At 36.0% G+C, this 13,109-nt stretch overlaps 1 protein-coding gene across 2 annotated transcripts in view; it reads right to left on the bottom strand.

Moving 5' to 3' along the window:
- Positions 1-13,109, bottom strand: part of adgrd1 (adhesion G protein-coupled receptor D1) — a 150,218-nt gene that overhangs the window by 125,792 nt on the left and 11,317 nt on the right. For both annotated transcript variants that reach the window (XM_028824798.2, XM_028824799.2), the window contains 6 exons: positions 10,169-10,236; positions 8,280-8,435; positions 6,542-6,601; positions 5,030-5,150; positions 3,123-3,230; positions 152-227 (listed from right to left, as the gene is read on the bottom strand). In XM_028824798.2, coding sequence (XP_028680631.1) covers positions 152-227; positions 3,123-3,230; positions 5,030-5,150; positions 6,542-6,601; positions 8,280-8,435; positions 10,169-10,236 — 589 coding nt within the window. The remainder of the gene's footprint in view (positions 1-151; positions 228-3,122; positions 3,231-5,029; positions 5,151-6,541; positions 6,602-8,279; positions 8,436-10,168; positions 10,237-13,109) is intronic.

The raw sequence follows: 13,109 nt of genomic DNA, 5'->3' as shown, positions 1-13,109 counted from the left end.
GAATGGCATTTCAACTGATTACATGTGAAGAAAAACTGGATAATCTGAGGTGGTCTAAACGTTTTGGCCAGTAGAGTGCATCCCACCTTGTGCTATTCAAGCTTGTAGGTCTAAGACAGTGTGACTATTGGGTTTTATTTTTTGCACTTACTTTGTACTAAGAGGGTTGATCTTCTGGTAACATCTGTGCATTTTGTGATAAAACAGGCCCACAATGGTAGTCTGATCTAAAAGGAGAAAAAAAGTCACTTGATAAATCCACAATTTGCCAAATCTATTGCCTGCCTCTTCCTGAACCCTGCCTGTGAAAGTAGTTGCTCCATGTTAAAATTCATTAGCAGCCACTTACTGTTCAGTTAACAGCCCAGCTCTAATAAGACCAATGTGGTTTCTCACTCTGCTGCCAGCACTACGCTGGGTGCCATGTGTCTGCTCTGGCAAAGCTGGCCACTGTTTAGTGGGAGGTGAGTGCTGCTGCAAGTCACAGACTTACTTGCTCCAGAAGAATTATTAACTTGCCAGGTTTTAAGGCACACTTTCACTTGATCACTGCACTTTAATTGTATGCCAATGGTGCTTAGTATTTAACAATCTAATTATGTCATGTACCTACCTCCATCTGGCTATAGGAATATTAACATCACCATCTTATTACCATCATATTACCTTTGTATCATGTTTTTCATTCTTTCTACTTCCACACAGTATCTTCCCTTTACCTTTACCCTTTTTATGCTCTTTTCAAACCAAGACGGAGGCCATGTACCCCTCTTTTCCTAGCAGTAAGGCGTATGGGAGCTAGGATGACCTGAATGGGTAAAGCATAAGGACCTCCCTCAGTTATTAAGGCTCTCTGGCAGTGAAGCTGCATAGCTGTTTAATAAGCTGAGTTCATTTAAACACCATATGCATTCTTGAATCAACTTAACTCATCTCTGACTTGTCTGCTTTATGTTGTAGGGTGACAAACTGTAGTAGGATTTCATTTCCAGTCACCTAAAATAAACTCTGCATTCTGCACAACATATGTTCCTATCTGGTAGTTCACAAACACACAAATACAATAACTTTATATGGCAGCAACATGATTCAGTACAATGGATACAAACTGACACCAAGCTGAAGATTCTCAGGGAGTCTGAAATACTTTGAATATGCCTGTAGAAAGGGTGTTTACGTTTATAGAATGTGCAACATGATAAAAAAGAAATACATTAAGTCAAGGTGTACTGCCAATCTGAACACGTTCTACAGTTTGCAGTTTTCAGAAAGCATTTATACAAAACACACAAAATGTTTTTCCCTGCTAAAAAGGCTGTTGTCCCATTTTGGCAGCAGTAACACCTAGCCCCCAGTATTCTCTGTCACTTTACCCATTGAAGTAATTTCTTTACACATACATTACAAATTGCTTACCACCTTTGCGTAGTTTTGCCCTCACATTTCTAACTGAGCTCTTTCCCCTTCACAGCCCTTTAATGTATACTTAGGTCTTCTGGCACTGGACTACCAGTGGTCCTGCAGACTAACCTATTTAGTGGTGTGGGAGGTCATTCAGTGCTGTGGCTCTCAAACTTTGGAATTCTTTACATCAGTGCATCTGAGAGTGATCTTCCATTTCTTCCTTTAAAATTGATTTCGTAATATTTCTTTTCTTCTGGTACTTTACTGGCAAAAAAGACAGTACTGTTGTCTTAACTTTTAGTTTCTGTAGATTTTGTTTTTCTTTTTTACATTCTGTGTAGTAGTCTTTTTTGTTATATGATTTGTTATCTTGATTTTTGTATCTATTCTGTTGATTGTTACATGATTGCTGGTCTTGTGTTTTAATTGTTTTCTTATTAATGCTTGGGTTTGAGAAAAGTACCATATAAATACAAACTTATTATCAATGAAGATGAGGTTACTGTGGATCTGGCTCATTTCAGGAAAATCTAAATTAATAGGAAGATAAATACTGTACATGACTTCTACATAAGGATATTGGTAATATTTTGACAAGAAATTACCATTTAGACCAAGATTCTGTACCATCTCCTGTATATATAAGATTTCCAAAATATATTGAGTGAAGCTATGAATGCCCTTCAGGGACTGATTTCCATTACCATATTTATCCCAAGTGTTTAAAGTTTTTTTGTTGTAGTAATGTGCTTTGACATTTGTGCAAAATTTACATTTTTGCCACCTTTAATTACAGAAATGAGAAGAGGATGTGGAGGAGGAGAAGAAGAATTGATTGTACCAACACAAAAGTGTAAAAGTAATGAAGCCATTTTCAAAGTGAGTAAATACTGTTGCATTACTCAACTGCTGGATAAATTATTTTTGCCTAAATTATTTGACAACAAGATTTTAACATGAAATACCGTCACCTTAATATCTCTCTTTTTTTCTGTGTAGTGTGTTGCAAATCTTTTAACTCTGGTACCTACTTACATTAATTCCAGTTGAGCTTCAATTGCTTAAATTAGTTTTATTTTATGAATTTATTTTTGTAAGATGCAGAAAATGTTACAACAGTTGATCATGCCTTACTTTTTATATATCGCTGTTACTAATTTTGATGATTACATCACTCCTTCACTATATGTATATGTTTATTCAGAAAAGGCACCCTTTATTCATTTCTATATTACGATACAGAATGAATGTTAATAACTTTTCATCAATGGAACTGTAACAATAACTTCACAGTTATTTTCTGTCTGTGTTCTCTAAAGAGGTAGGTATCTAATGTTGCACTGTATGATTTATTGATTTACTTATTCTAAGAAAATCCTTACAATTAGTACAATTTTTATGTATGTTTGCATGTGTATATACATAATGGCGATGCTGAATAGCAAGTTCAAGTTCATAAACAGCTTTCTCACATGAAAGTTCATTTCTTATTGTGGGACTGAAGAGTGGCAACATGTTGCATGGTTGGACACACAAGTAAGAATTTCCCAGTGCTCTGTTTATGTGACACTACTACTACCACTACTATTATTACTATAAATGCATGCATTTTCTATCTGTGCACTATACAGTATATACATAGAAAAGATTAACTTACAGTATTGTTTATTCAATAATATTAGTAGTCTTAATAATAATAATAATAATAATCAGCTCACGTTTCAGGTTGAATGCTTCAGCAGGAACCGAGATGTAGTTCTTGCCCTGTGCAGGGAAGCGATAGTTGCTTGGGTTCACAGTCTGTGGCAGTTTCATCAGAGAATAATCTGAAGTGTGACAAAACAAGAAACATATTTATTACTTAAAATAAAAGCATACAAAGGCAGCAGGTCTACAAAAAAAAGGCATTTGGATAACGTTTCTGTACCAGTTTATATCTTAGAAAGTCTCATTGACAGATCTTCTAAAATGGGTAAATGGTGATTGAAAAAGAAAGAAAGAAATCTGTGTCAATTAACTTTAAAAAGTGTACAGTATGTTTTCTACCCGAGAGAATAATGCACTGAGAGGGTATAAAATAAGAGATTTCCTATATGGAGAAACACCACTGGTAGGTGAAAGAGATGATCAGCATGCCTAACTTGGACAGTTTTTCTAATAATCGGACTACGCTTAGAAAATGGTAGTTAGATTTTAGTGTAGAAATTCAAAAATTAGTAACAAAATTATGACAGAGTGAGTTGTAGAACACATTGCAAAGCAAAACAACTCAACAAAGAAGTCTGTAAATCAAATTGAAGATAGGCTGGAAGTGTGTGATCAGTAGGAGGAGCCCGCAAATTCAAACCATGACAGTTTAAAAATAGAATTCCACTGCTCTGAGAATGTAAAGCTGCTGTTTTCATTTGCCTACATATTTCTTTGCTGATGTAAGAAAACTCCTCAGCATTTCCAGAAAACCATACATGTTCTTTAAACTGCTACATGTCACTTCCAATAATCTGCTAAAGAGCACAGAATATAGAAGGCTATACTATAAAATCTGAAAAAATAATGAACACTGAGGATGTGATAAAACATTTAGCTGTTGGTTCCAAATTGCAAAAAGGAATCAATTTTTTTGTGGCTGTTCTTTAATTTTCACTCTTGACAGGAATGATGGTGCAGCAGATAGCACTACTCCCTCGTACTATCAAGACACATTTCATTTCCAGCTCATGTGCATTCTTTGTGGAGAATTCACTTTCTCTTTGTGTGTGTGTGTGTTTGAATTATCTCCAGAGAGGATAGAGTCCTCTCATAGTCCAAAGACATACAGTTAGTCACTTTCAGCAGTCTTGTGTGAGTTAGTGATTAGGGGTGTTTGCATGGGTGCACTCTGTAGCGTCTGTTAATGTCGTGCTCCTGTGGCTGTTGGTTCCCTATACCTCCTCACATTTCCACAGAGCTGTATGTGATTGTGTGGTATTCAAACATTCATCCTGTGTACTTGTGGGGTTTACCTTTTCTATATTAGAATATACTTACATACTATACTATTTAATATAGCATGTTTATTCTGATATATCTTCATGATATTGAAAAGTAACATTTCAGTAAAGGTTTTTGTGCACTCTTTACAGATAGATAGATAGATAGATAGATAGATAGATAGATAGATAGATAGATAGATAGATAGATAGATAGATAGATAGATAGATAGATAGATAGATAGATAGATAGATAGATAGATAGATATCACTTTATTTATCCCCAGGGGAGAACTTGGCTTTTTATAAAAGCTGAATAAATAAATAAATAATTAAATATTATTATATTATAAAAACAAAATCCTCACCTCTCAAAGAAAACGTCTGACTTGGCTAAAGATATAAACAGCAGCCATAATAGCAGTGAAGCATTATAAAGGCATTTTCACTATTTTACTGTAATAATGTTTGTGTATTTTCTTAACTTACATAATCCATAGTCACTGAGAGCCAGCAATTATAACTGTATAGACATGCAATGTTGATCTTTATATTGAATAGTTTAGGGGAAAGAATAATTGCTGATTTTAACCCAAAAACAACAGCAGTTTTATCAAAAATGTTTTTTTGAGCCATACAGAGAAATCACTTCTTACCTGCCACACTTGTTGTACCCTCAATGGAGATAACAGTAGACTGCTTCTCTTCGAGATTGATGACCATATGCACCATGACTTTATCAACTGTTTCAATCAAACCACTGACAACCATGTATGACTAAAAAAGCAAAAGAAACTTGGCATGTATCAGCAAAAGAGTAAAAAAAAAGAACAAAAAATCAAATAAAGAAGTGGAGGGGGCTTCTCTTTGCACGCCAAAAGTATTAAAGTCTACATTTTTAGACAGTTTAAAAATATATTTTTCAGGAGTGAACCACATATTAAGAATAGCCATCTGAGACAACCAATGTTTAGGATAAAGGCCAAGCCAAATGTTGGTTATCCACTCCAACTGATGACTAATACTGTATATCCAAATAATAGGCAGAATTTATCTTCTTTAACTGCTATATTTTTAAAGATACAACCTCATCTGCAGTGAACAATTATGTGTAAGTAGAACTAAACACATTAAAAGACGAATTGACAATGTTCCCTGGTATCTGACCTGCTAACTTTCAATGGTATTCCTCTCCAGCTGTACTGTATGTCACTCAAGTGTGAACAGCAAACTGTATCAGGCTACCCCAACTTGCTAGCTCAGCTTTCCCATTTTCATGCTTGGCGGTTAGCTATCTTTAAATTATTAAAACATCACATCTGTAAAAGATGTAAAAATACCATAAGGTCACTTCTGTCACTATTCCATATAAACCAAACCAAAAACCCAACACTCTGCAAAAAATAAATTGGCATTATCCTCAAACACATTTGGTCTGAGAAAAGTGGGGGAGGTAAAGCTCATAAATAAAAAGTAAGTACAATCAAATGTTGGTCATGGTGAAAAAATACAAGCCTCTGGTATAACCTCCACAGTGGCTGTACATGTCCATTGCTGACCACTGTATGTCTGTCCTGGTTCAGCATTATATTGAGCACTGGGAAAAAATTTTCATCTGACACCTCTAAGTGTTTTTGACTTCTGCCTTTAGTAACAATATGCACTTGTAGTTGGGCCTTTGGTTTGTGGATTGCCTTCAGGTTTTGCCAATTGGATTGGCTCCAGCAGACCCCCGTGACCCTGTAGTTAGGATATAGCGGGTTGGATAATGGATGGATGGATGGACTGCCAATTTGAATATATCTATTACAGCTTGGATTGAAACTGAGGACTGGTAGTAGATTAGACAAGTTCATGGTCAGGCAGGCATGTCTGATACAATATCAGCTATGAAAGATTTCAAGAACAAAATGAAAATCATTTAGTAAAATACCCTAACAGAAGTCTTCAGCCTACAGACAATCCACGGCTAAAAAAAAAAAGTTTGTCTTTGAAACATATACTGTTGCTATGCCGTGATAACAGACTGTCTCAGGGATTGAGCTACACTGCAAAATAAATAAATGTAAATGTTTATTGAATGTTTGAATTCTTCAGAAGTGTATAAAAAGAGAAGCACCCTACTGTTTATTCAGCTGAAGCTAAAGACTTTCTCACAGCATGCTCACCTCAGGAACATCAGTCCAGCTGGGTAATGAAAGTACTTCATCCACACTGTTTAGGAAAATCTGTAAGAAAGGAGACAAAAGGTCAAATATTAATTTGAGAAAAGACATCACCTTTTACAGCAAAACACACAAAGTCCAATTATAAATACATATTTATTAAGCCAGGCATATCCCATGATTGAATTATGTGTTATCTGATCCAAGTTATTTTGTATAGTGTGCTTGCGTATCATGGATATAAAATATGCTGACACTTAACTGGTTAAAACAATTCAATTCCCAGTAACCCTTTCTAGTATTTCATTTATTTGTGTATTGCCCTCTGTATCTGTTATTTGTCCTCAAGCATCCCCAATTTTTAAATTAAATTAAGAACTTTGTCTTTTCTTAAAGTGTATGAGGTCTCTAGCTACATACTTTATCTGCTTTCATCAGTTAAGCATCCAGTGCAATGTTAATGCCAGATTTAAGCTGAAACATAGTGGTGAACTACTTCAGTCCGAAAGCAGCACAATGCCTGAACCAACTGATCAGGAAAGCCTGCTGCATCACAGGGTGAATGCTGGACACACTTGAAGCTGTTGAGGAAAAGAGGATGATGGAAAAATTAGATGCCATCATGAAAAAAATCCTCTCCATCCCCTCCAGGAGGCGCTTTCCTGGAGCACTTTTAGCCACAGGCTCGTTCAGCCAAGGTGTGCTAAGAAACACCTCTGAGGGGTCTTTTCTGCCAACTGTGGCCAGACAATTCAATGCTTCCACCTAATGTACTCATTAGGTTTATTTGTATTTACTTATTTTTTATTTATTTACTGATTGATTGATTGATTGTCTGTATTATTTGTCCTGTGAGTCTGTATCTTTGATTTTTATGTTTCTGCTGCTGTATGCATCTAAATTTCCCCATGTGATTAATAAAGTTTATCTAATATAATCCTACAGAAACTTACATAGTTTTGTAACTTGTACATCCACCCCAAAACATAAAAAATGGGAAACAACAATGTGCTTTAATTAGGTTAGGAGTCGAATTAAAAAAGATGTTGCTTGGAACAAAAACCTGCAGCCATATGGGATCCTCAGGACTGAGTTTATATTCTGGTCTTCTTGTCCAATGTGACGTGCAGATTTGGTTAATTGACAGTTCTTATACGAGTGTCGCTGTGCAAGTGTAAGTCTTAAGTTTGAATGTGTGTGAAGTATGAAACTGGTGTCCTGTCCACAGCTGTTTCCTGCCCTGGGGAAAGTGTGTACTCTTTGTTAAGCAGGTTTGAGAAAGTTGTTGTTTGTGACAGCAGTTTCAGGTCAGGTGATAGTGATACATGGATGGGTATGAAGTAAGTTTGAGGGGCAAGTGAAGGATCATAGTCATAAACTGACCAAGCAAGGTTCTGGACCACAGTGATTTTAGGGACCCATGAAATTGCTAATAATTGAGTCATTGATTCAAGATTAAGTGAAGGATCAAGTGTATTCACTACCTCTAGCAAGAACTTTATTAGACAGCTGAAAGTCATGACTGGAAATGGCCAATGCTAGGCAACAAAGTGCATCACACACAAAGAACAAGGATATGAATTGACTCCCACTTATCCCTTTGTCACAATGATAGTGGAGCAGTTTACCATTGTCAAAAATATGCTGTCCATGTCCAAGAGACAATGACACACAACTGCAATTAAGAATCACCAAACCACCAACCTACCACAAACGGTAACAAAGAACGCCAAACTCTTACCTCTGTTAGGTTGGAAGCTGTCTCCGGTGGTATAGTTTTGTTTGGCAGCTTAACTGAAACAGATTCCAGGAAACCGAGCACTGGTTCATGATATCGGAAATTTTGAATTTCCACAGTCAAATTTGTGATTATGGGATGATAGGCATCTGTTGACATCTGTAAGTAGAATGGAATACAATAAATAAGTAAATGATTGCTCACAAATAAATCATGTCATTCCAGCAATTCCTTTTCTTTACCTGCTTATTCCACTTTAGTGTACTTGAGCTTTTCCCACCATTGTGTGTGAGGCAGAAGTAACTCTAGACTAGATGCCAGTCCATTACAGGGCACACTAACTAAGCCCACCCATACACTTTCACTCTCTTTACGAATTATTGTAGAGTTCCCAGTCAACCTAACTGACACATTTTTGGAGAGTGGCTGGAAAACCTGAGTAACCACAGAAAATCCAGATGTAAAAACGGACAATTACTGAACCTGGAATTGAACACAAGTCCTTGCCACTCTTAATGATCAGTGCCAGCTACTGTATACTGCCAAGACACCCACAATAACAGAATAACTTTTATTATTAACTAATATTTTCAATATCATTCATCAAAGTCTCAGTTTTTTTATTTATTTTTTTGTTTTTTCAAGGACAATCCGAAATACAATAAGTGGTTTCTATACCCACATGTTAATAATGACTCATAAAATCTATAAACTAGAGATACCTGATAGAGAAATGATTACAACCTCTACACAGACATTACACTCATAAATGATGTATTAATTTTTTAAGAATGGCTGCACTTTGATTGTGTGAGGAATTGGCTCCTGCTTTTTCCTGCATCCTGTGGAGCTGTGATTGGCTTTGGCAACTCCACAACATGGATTTGGATAAGCAGATAAAAAATTTTATTAGCACTCTGAATGACTAAAACAACTGTGAAATACTTAAATTGTATATTCACTTTTGAACTCTACTTAAAATAATGGGATTTCCATTGCAAGTGTACTTTTATGTGTTTAATATTTTAAAAGATGCTTTTATGGGAAAAGGTACAAAAGTATTAAACTTGTCTGAATGAAATAAATTGTACTGTAATATAATTGAATGCTTCATTTCGCCATAAGCATCTTGCATAAAAGTAGACTATGAGCTGAAAGGTCAAAGGTGTTGTATAATAATAAAGACAAACAGTTTACCATCCATTCATTTTCCAACCCGCTGAATCCAAACACAGGGTCATGGGGGTCTGCTGGAGCCAATCCCAGCCAACACAGGGCACAAGGCAGGGAACCAATCCTGGGCAGGGTGCCAACCCACCGCAGCAGTTTACCATTAAAAGTTAAATTTATTATTTAATTATATAATGAACATATGTGACTTGTCAGTTTCTGTTACATGTTTATCAAAATATCCTGAAGCCACTCTCACCTCTTCTTGAAGCTAAGTGTCATTTCTTTGTTACAAGTTCACCTTTAAAGACATGCTAGAGAATTAAAGCTACTCACATAAATTATAGACTTCTCACAAAGCAAAGTGACCAGTAGATAAGTGCAGGTGGTGAGACATGCATCCTGACTCTCAGTGCCGGTGACATGAGGTCTTTGCTTGGACCAGTCACACTCTCTGTGGAGTTTACATATTCTCTGTGTTTATACGACTGCTCTGTTTCTGCTCTGCTCTCCTCCCAAAACCCAAATTTGTGCCTATTAGGTTAATTGGTGACTCAAGGTTGGCCTAGTGTAAGGGGTTTTGAGCAGAAGTGTGGATTGCCATTCCTGTCCTTATTCTGCCTTGATGCACCAGTTCTTATATAACCCACCAATGAAAGAAGTGGGTTCAGAAAATCAACTGTTAAATGGATATATAAACAAATTTTGATCTTTAAGCATACCAATAGATCCAGTGGCGCACTTGTAGAGTTTGCAAAAGATGATGAGGTAGCTATAGTTACAGGAATGCCTAAAAGACAAAAAAACAGTTTGTTAACTCAGATCCTAATGCAAAACAATAACACTATCAGCAGGTTAGGTAGTCTTGTAACATGTGGTGCTCTCAATACCATGATGAGGTGTGCCACTTCATGAGAAATTTGCCTAACTTTGGAGTAACGTTTGAGTGACTTTTTAAGGTGGATTTTAGGTCAGTGTGGCAAACTTACAGGAAAAGATGTACGCTAAACTGGTGTAACAAGGTTCAGGCATTCATGTTGTTACAAGTGACCTCAATTCTTTTAGCCAAATGTCCAATAAGCCATTTGAGCTAAGAGAATCCTTGCTTGCTTCTGATAAGTAAGAACTTGAGTTCTGTGATATGAGGAAAGGACAAAGTAACTGCTTAGTACCAATAGAGACTGCCACATAATATCCATAACTCAATGGATCACACCTCACGATGAATGTTAGTGCAGAAAGTGTTAATAGTGCTCAGATTATATGTGACATTTCACTTGTTAGAGTCTTTATAAGCAATTAGACCTTAAGTGAATGTTACTTCAGGTCATGACGGAGGTTTGCATGTCTCAGAATTTTGGATCCACAGATGGAGCATAGCTGAAGATGAGAGCCTTGCAAACTAAACAATCAAGTACTTGGAACTGGTATACAGGAGCAGAGCCTTCACTGTTACCTTATGGCAGCTGTTGTCATTGTACACGATCACCTTCTAAACAATGAGTACACTAAACACTATATAATTAATTTAAACCAAATCAGTATCCACTAAGAATTTTTTGACTTTTTCCATTTACTCCCTGGGGACAAATAAAGTCCCGTCTATCTATCTATCTATCTATCTATCTATCTATCTATCTATCTATCTATCTATCTATCTATCTATCTATCTATCTATCTATCTATCTATCTATCTATCTATCTATCTATCTATCTATCTATCTATCTATCTATCTATCTATCTATCTATCTATCTATCTATCTATCTATCTATCTATCTGTTTCAGCCTGATGCAAAGTACAGTCTTGAAGACACAAAAGTGCATATCTTTTAATTTATTTTGAATGTAGTCATTCAATGCTAATATCTACATTCACATTTTAATGCAATGGGGATCCTTTCTGATAAAATGGCAAGAGGACACAATACATAGAAGTGGATGTGCAGTCAAACTGGGCACTTGGAACTGATATGAAAGGTAATTTGCCTTCATGAACAAATGTATCTTAAAATAACCTTACATTCTTTTTGTGGTGCCATAGTTTCTGTTAAGAACTTATTATGATTAATAGGATAAATGTATTTTAAACAATCCATAATACTTGATGAATTGCAGCAGGAAAATCTGCATAATCTTGGATCTACAGACACTCACTAAGAGAGCATTACTTTCCCCTCTAGTATGAAAGACTTGAAGCAAAAAAAATTTCTGTCAAGTTAAAAAGGCTATTATGACTTGACGTGATCCATTAATCCTTTCCAACAGATATTGGTGTATGCCTCATGATATGTTTTAACAAAAGCCAGCCTGTCTTATTTCCGCATGTTTGTATCTCCAGCACCAGGATACTGCCTCTATAGTCATCGTTCACAGTCTCACTTTACAGCCCTGGGTTGTTAAAATGTCATAAAATAGTGATTATTGCATGATATTACTAAATTCAACATGAGGTAATATGTCTTTATGAGTCAATTGTTTTGCTCTTTATTTCCAAAAAGGCATATGGGACATAGAAAAAAGGAGCAAATGAGATGAGCAAACCTCGACTACTAATTTTGTATAAAGCAGTAACCAGCAGTCATGCAATGTTCTGTCACAAAAACAAAAATGACAAATGTCTGAGAAGAACTTCAACATCCTGCCTTGCAGTTTGGATGTTCACAAAAAAAATGTGTTTAACTTTCACAGAAGGCTTTAAAACAGACATGAACCAAGAATACAGTTCTTGTATAGAAGATGTAGAAAAAAATAGATGTATTGCTAAAATAAACAATATACGATTAAATGTCATTTGTTAGTTTTCAGAAATTACTTTTTATGTTACACAGCTACAGTAAATGAGAGCCAATCCTGACAGCATAAGATTCGAGCTAGGAACCAATCCTGAATGGAACATCAGTCCATCACTGGATGTTCCCACATTAGCTTCATTTCAGAGCCACCATTTAATGTTTGACTTTCACCAATATTGGAATTTGTGTGCTCAGAAAAGTCCACTATAATACTGATAGGACGTGTTAGGTCCATGTAGACAGTGAACATGTCAGGAGTCAAATACAAGTCCCTTGAGTCATGAGGTTACATAATTGGCCATTGTATACCCTCAAGATGGCAATTTATAATGATGGAGTTAAATTAGTTAACCTAACTTTAGTAGGCCTATCTTATATTTTAGCAACATATCTAGGACGACAAAATTAAGAAAACACCAAGATGCAAGTGCAATATTAATCAGTATATTTTCAATGATAAATTAAGTAAGATCAAGAAGGTCAAGTTGCTTACCTAGAGTCATGACTCTTTCCTGCTAAATTCTTTTTACATTTGACTGTTTCTCTTTATGTACTTTTATTCCCTCTGCACTCTCAAAACCTCACTGGTCAACATCATAATGATTTCCTGCTTGACTTTAGCAGCTTAAACTGTTTTGGATGGGATCATGCCCTCCTCTGAAAATTGTATCTCCAGAATACTACAGGGAAGCTGCATCTTATATAGCACTTTTTTAGCATACGCTTAGAGCCCTTTTTACACAAAATAAATCTAGATGGGCCACTGAGACTACATTAGGCGTTGTGGAATGATTTATAATTGAACTCCTCGTGGCTCCTGGCCAGGTTACAACTGATCATGCACCACTAGAATGCCTAATACATCACTG

The sequence above is a fragment of the Erpetoichthys calabaricus genome, chromosome 18 (assembly GCF_900747795.2).
Source record: "Erpetoichthys calabaricus chromosome 18, fErpCal1.3, whole genome shotgun sequence".
Taxonomy (NCBI): domain Eukaryota; kingdom Metazoa; phylum Chordata; class Cladistia; order Polypteriformes; family Polypteridae; genus Erpetoichthys; species Erpetoichthys calabaricus.
Note: the sequence above shows the minus strand (reverse complement) of the source record. Positions and strands in the feature narration are given on the sequence as shown.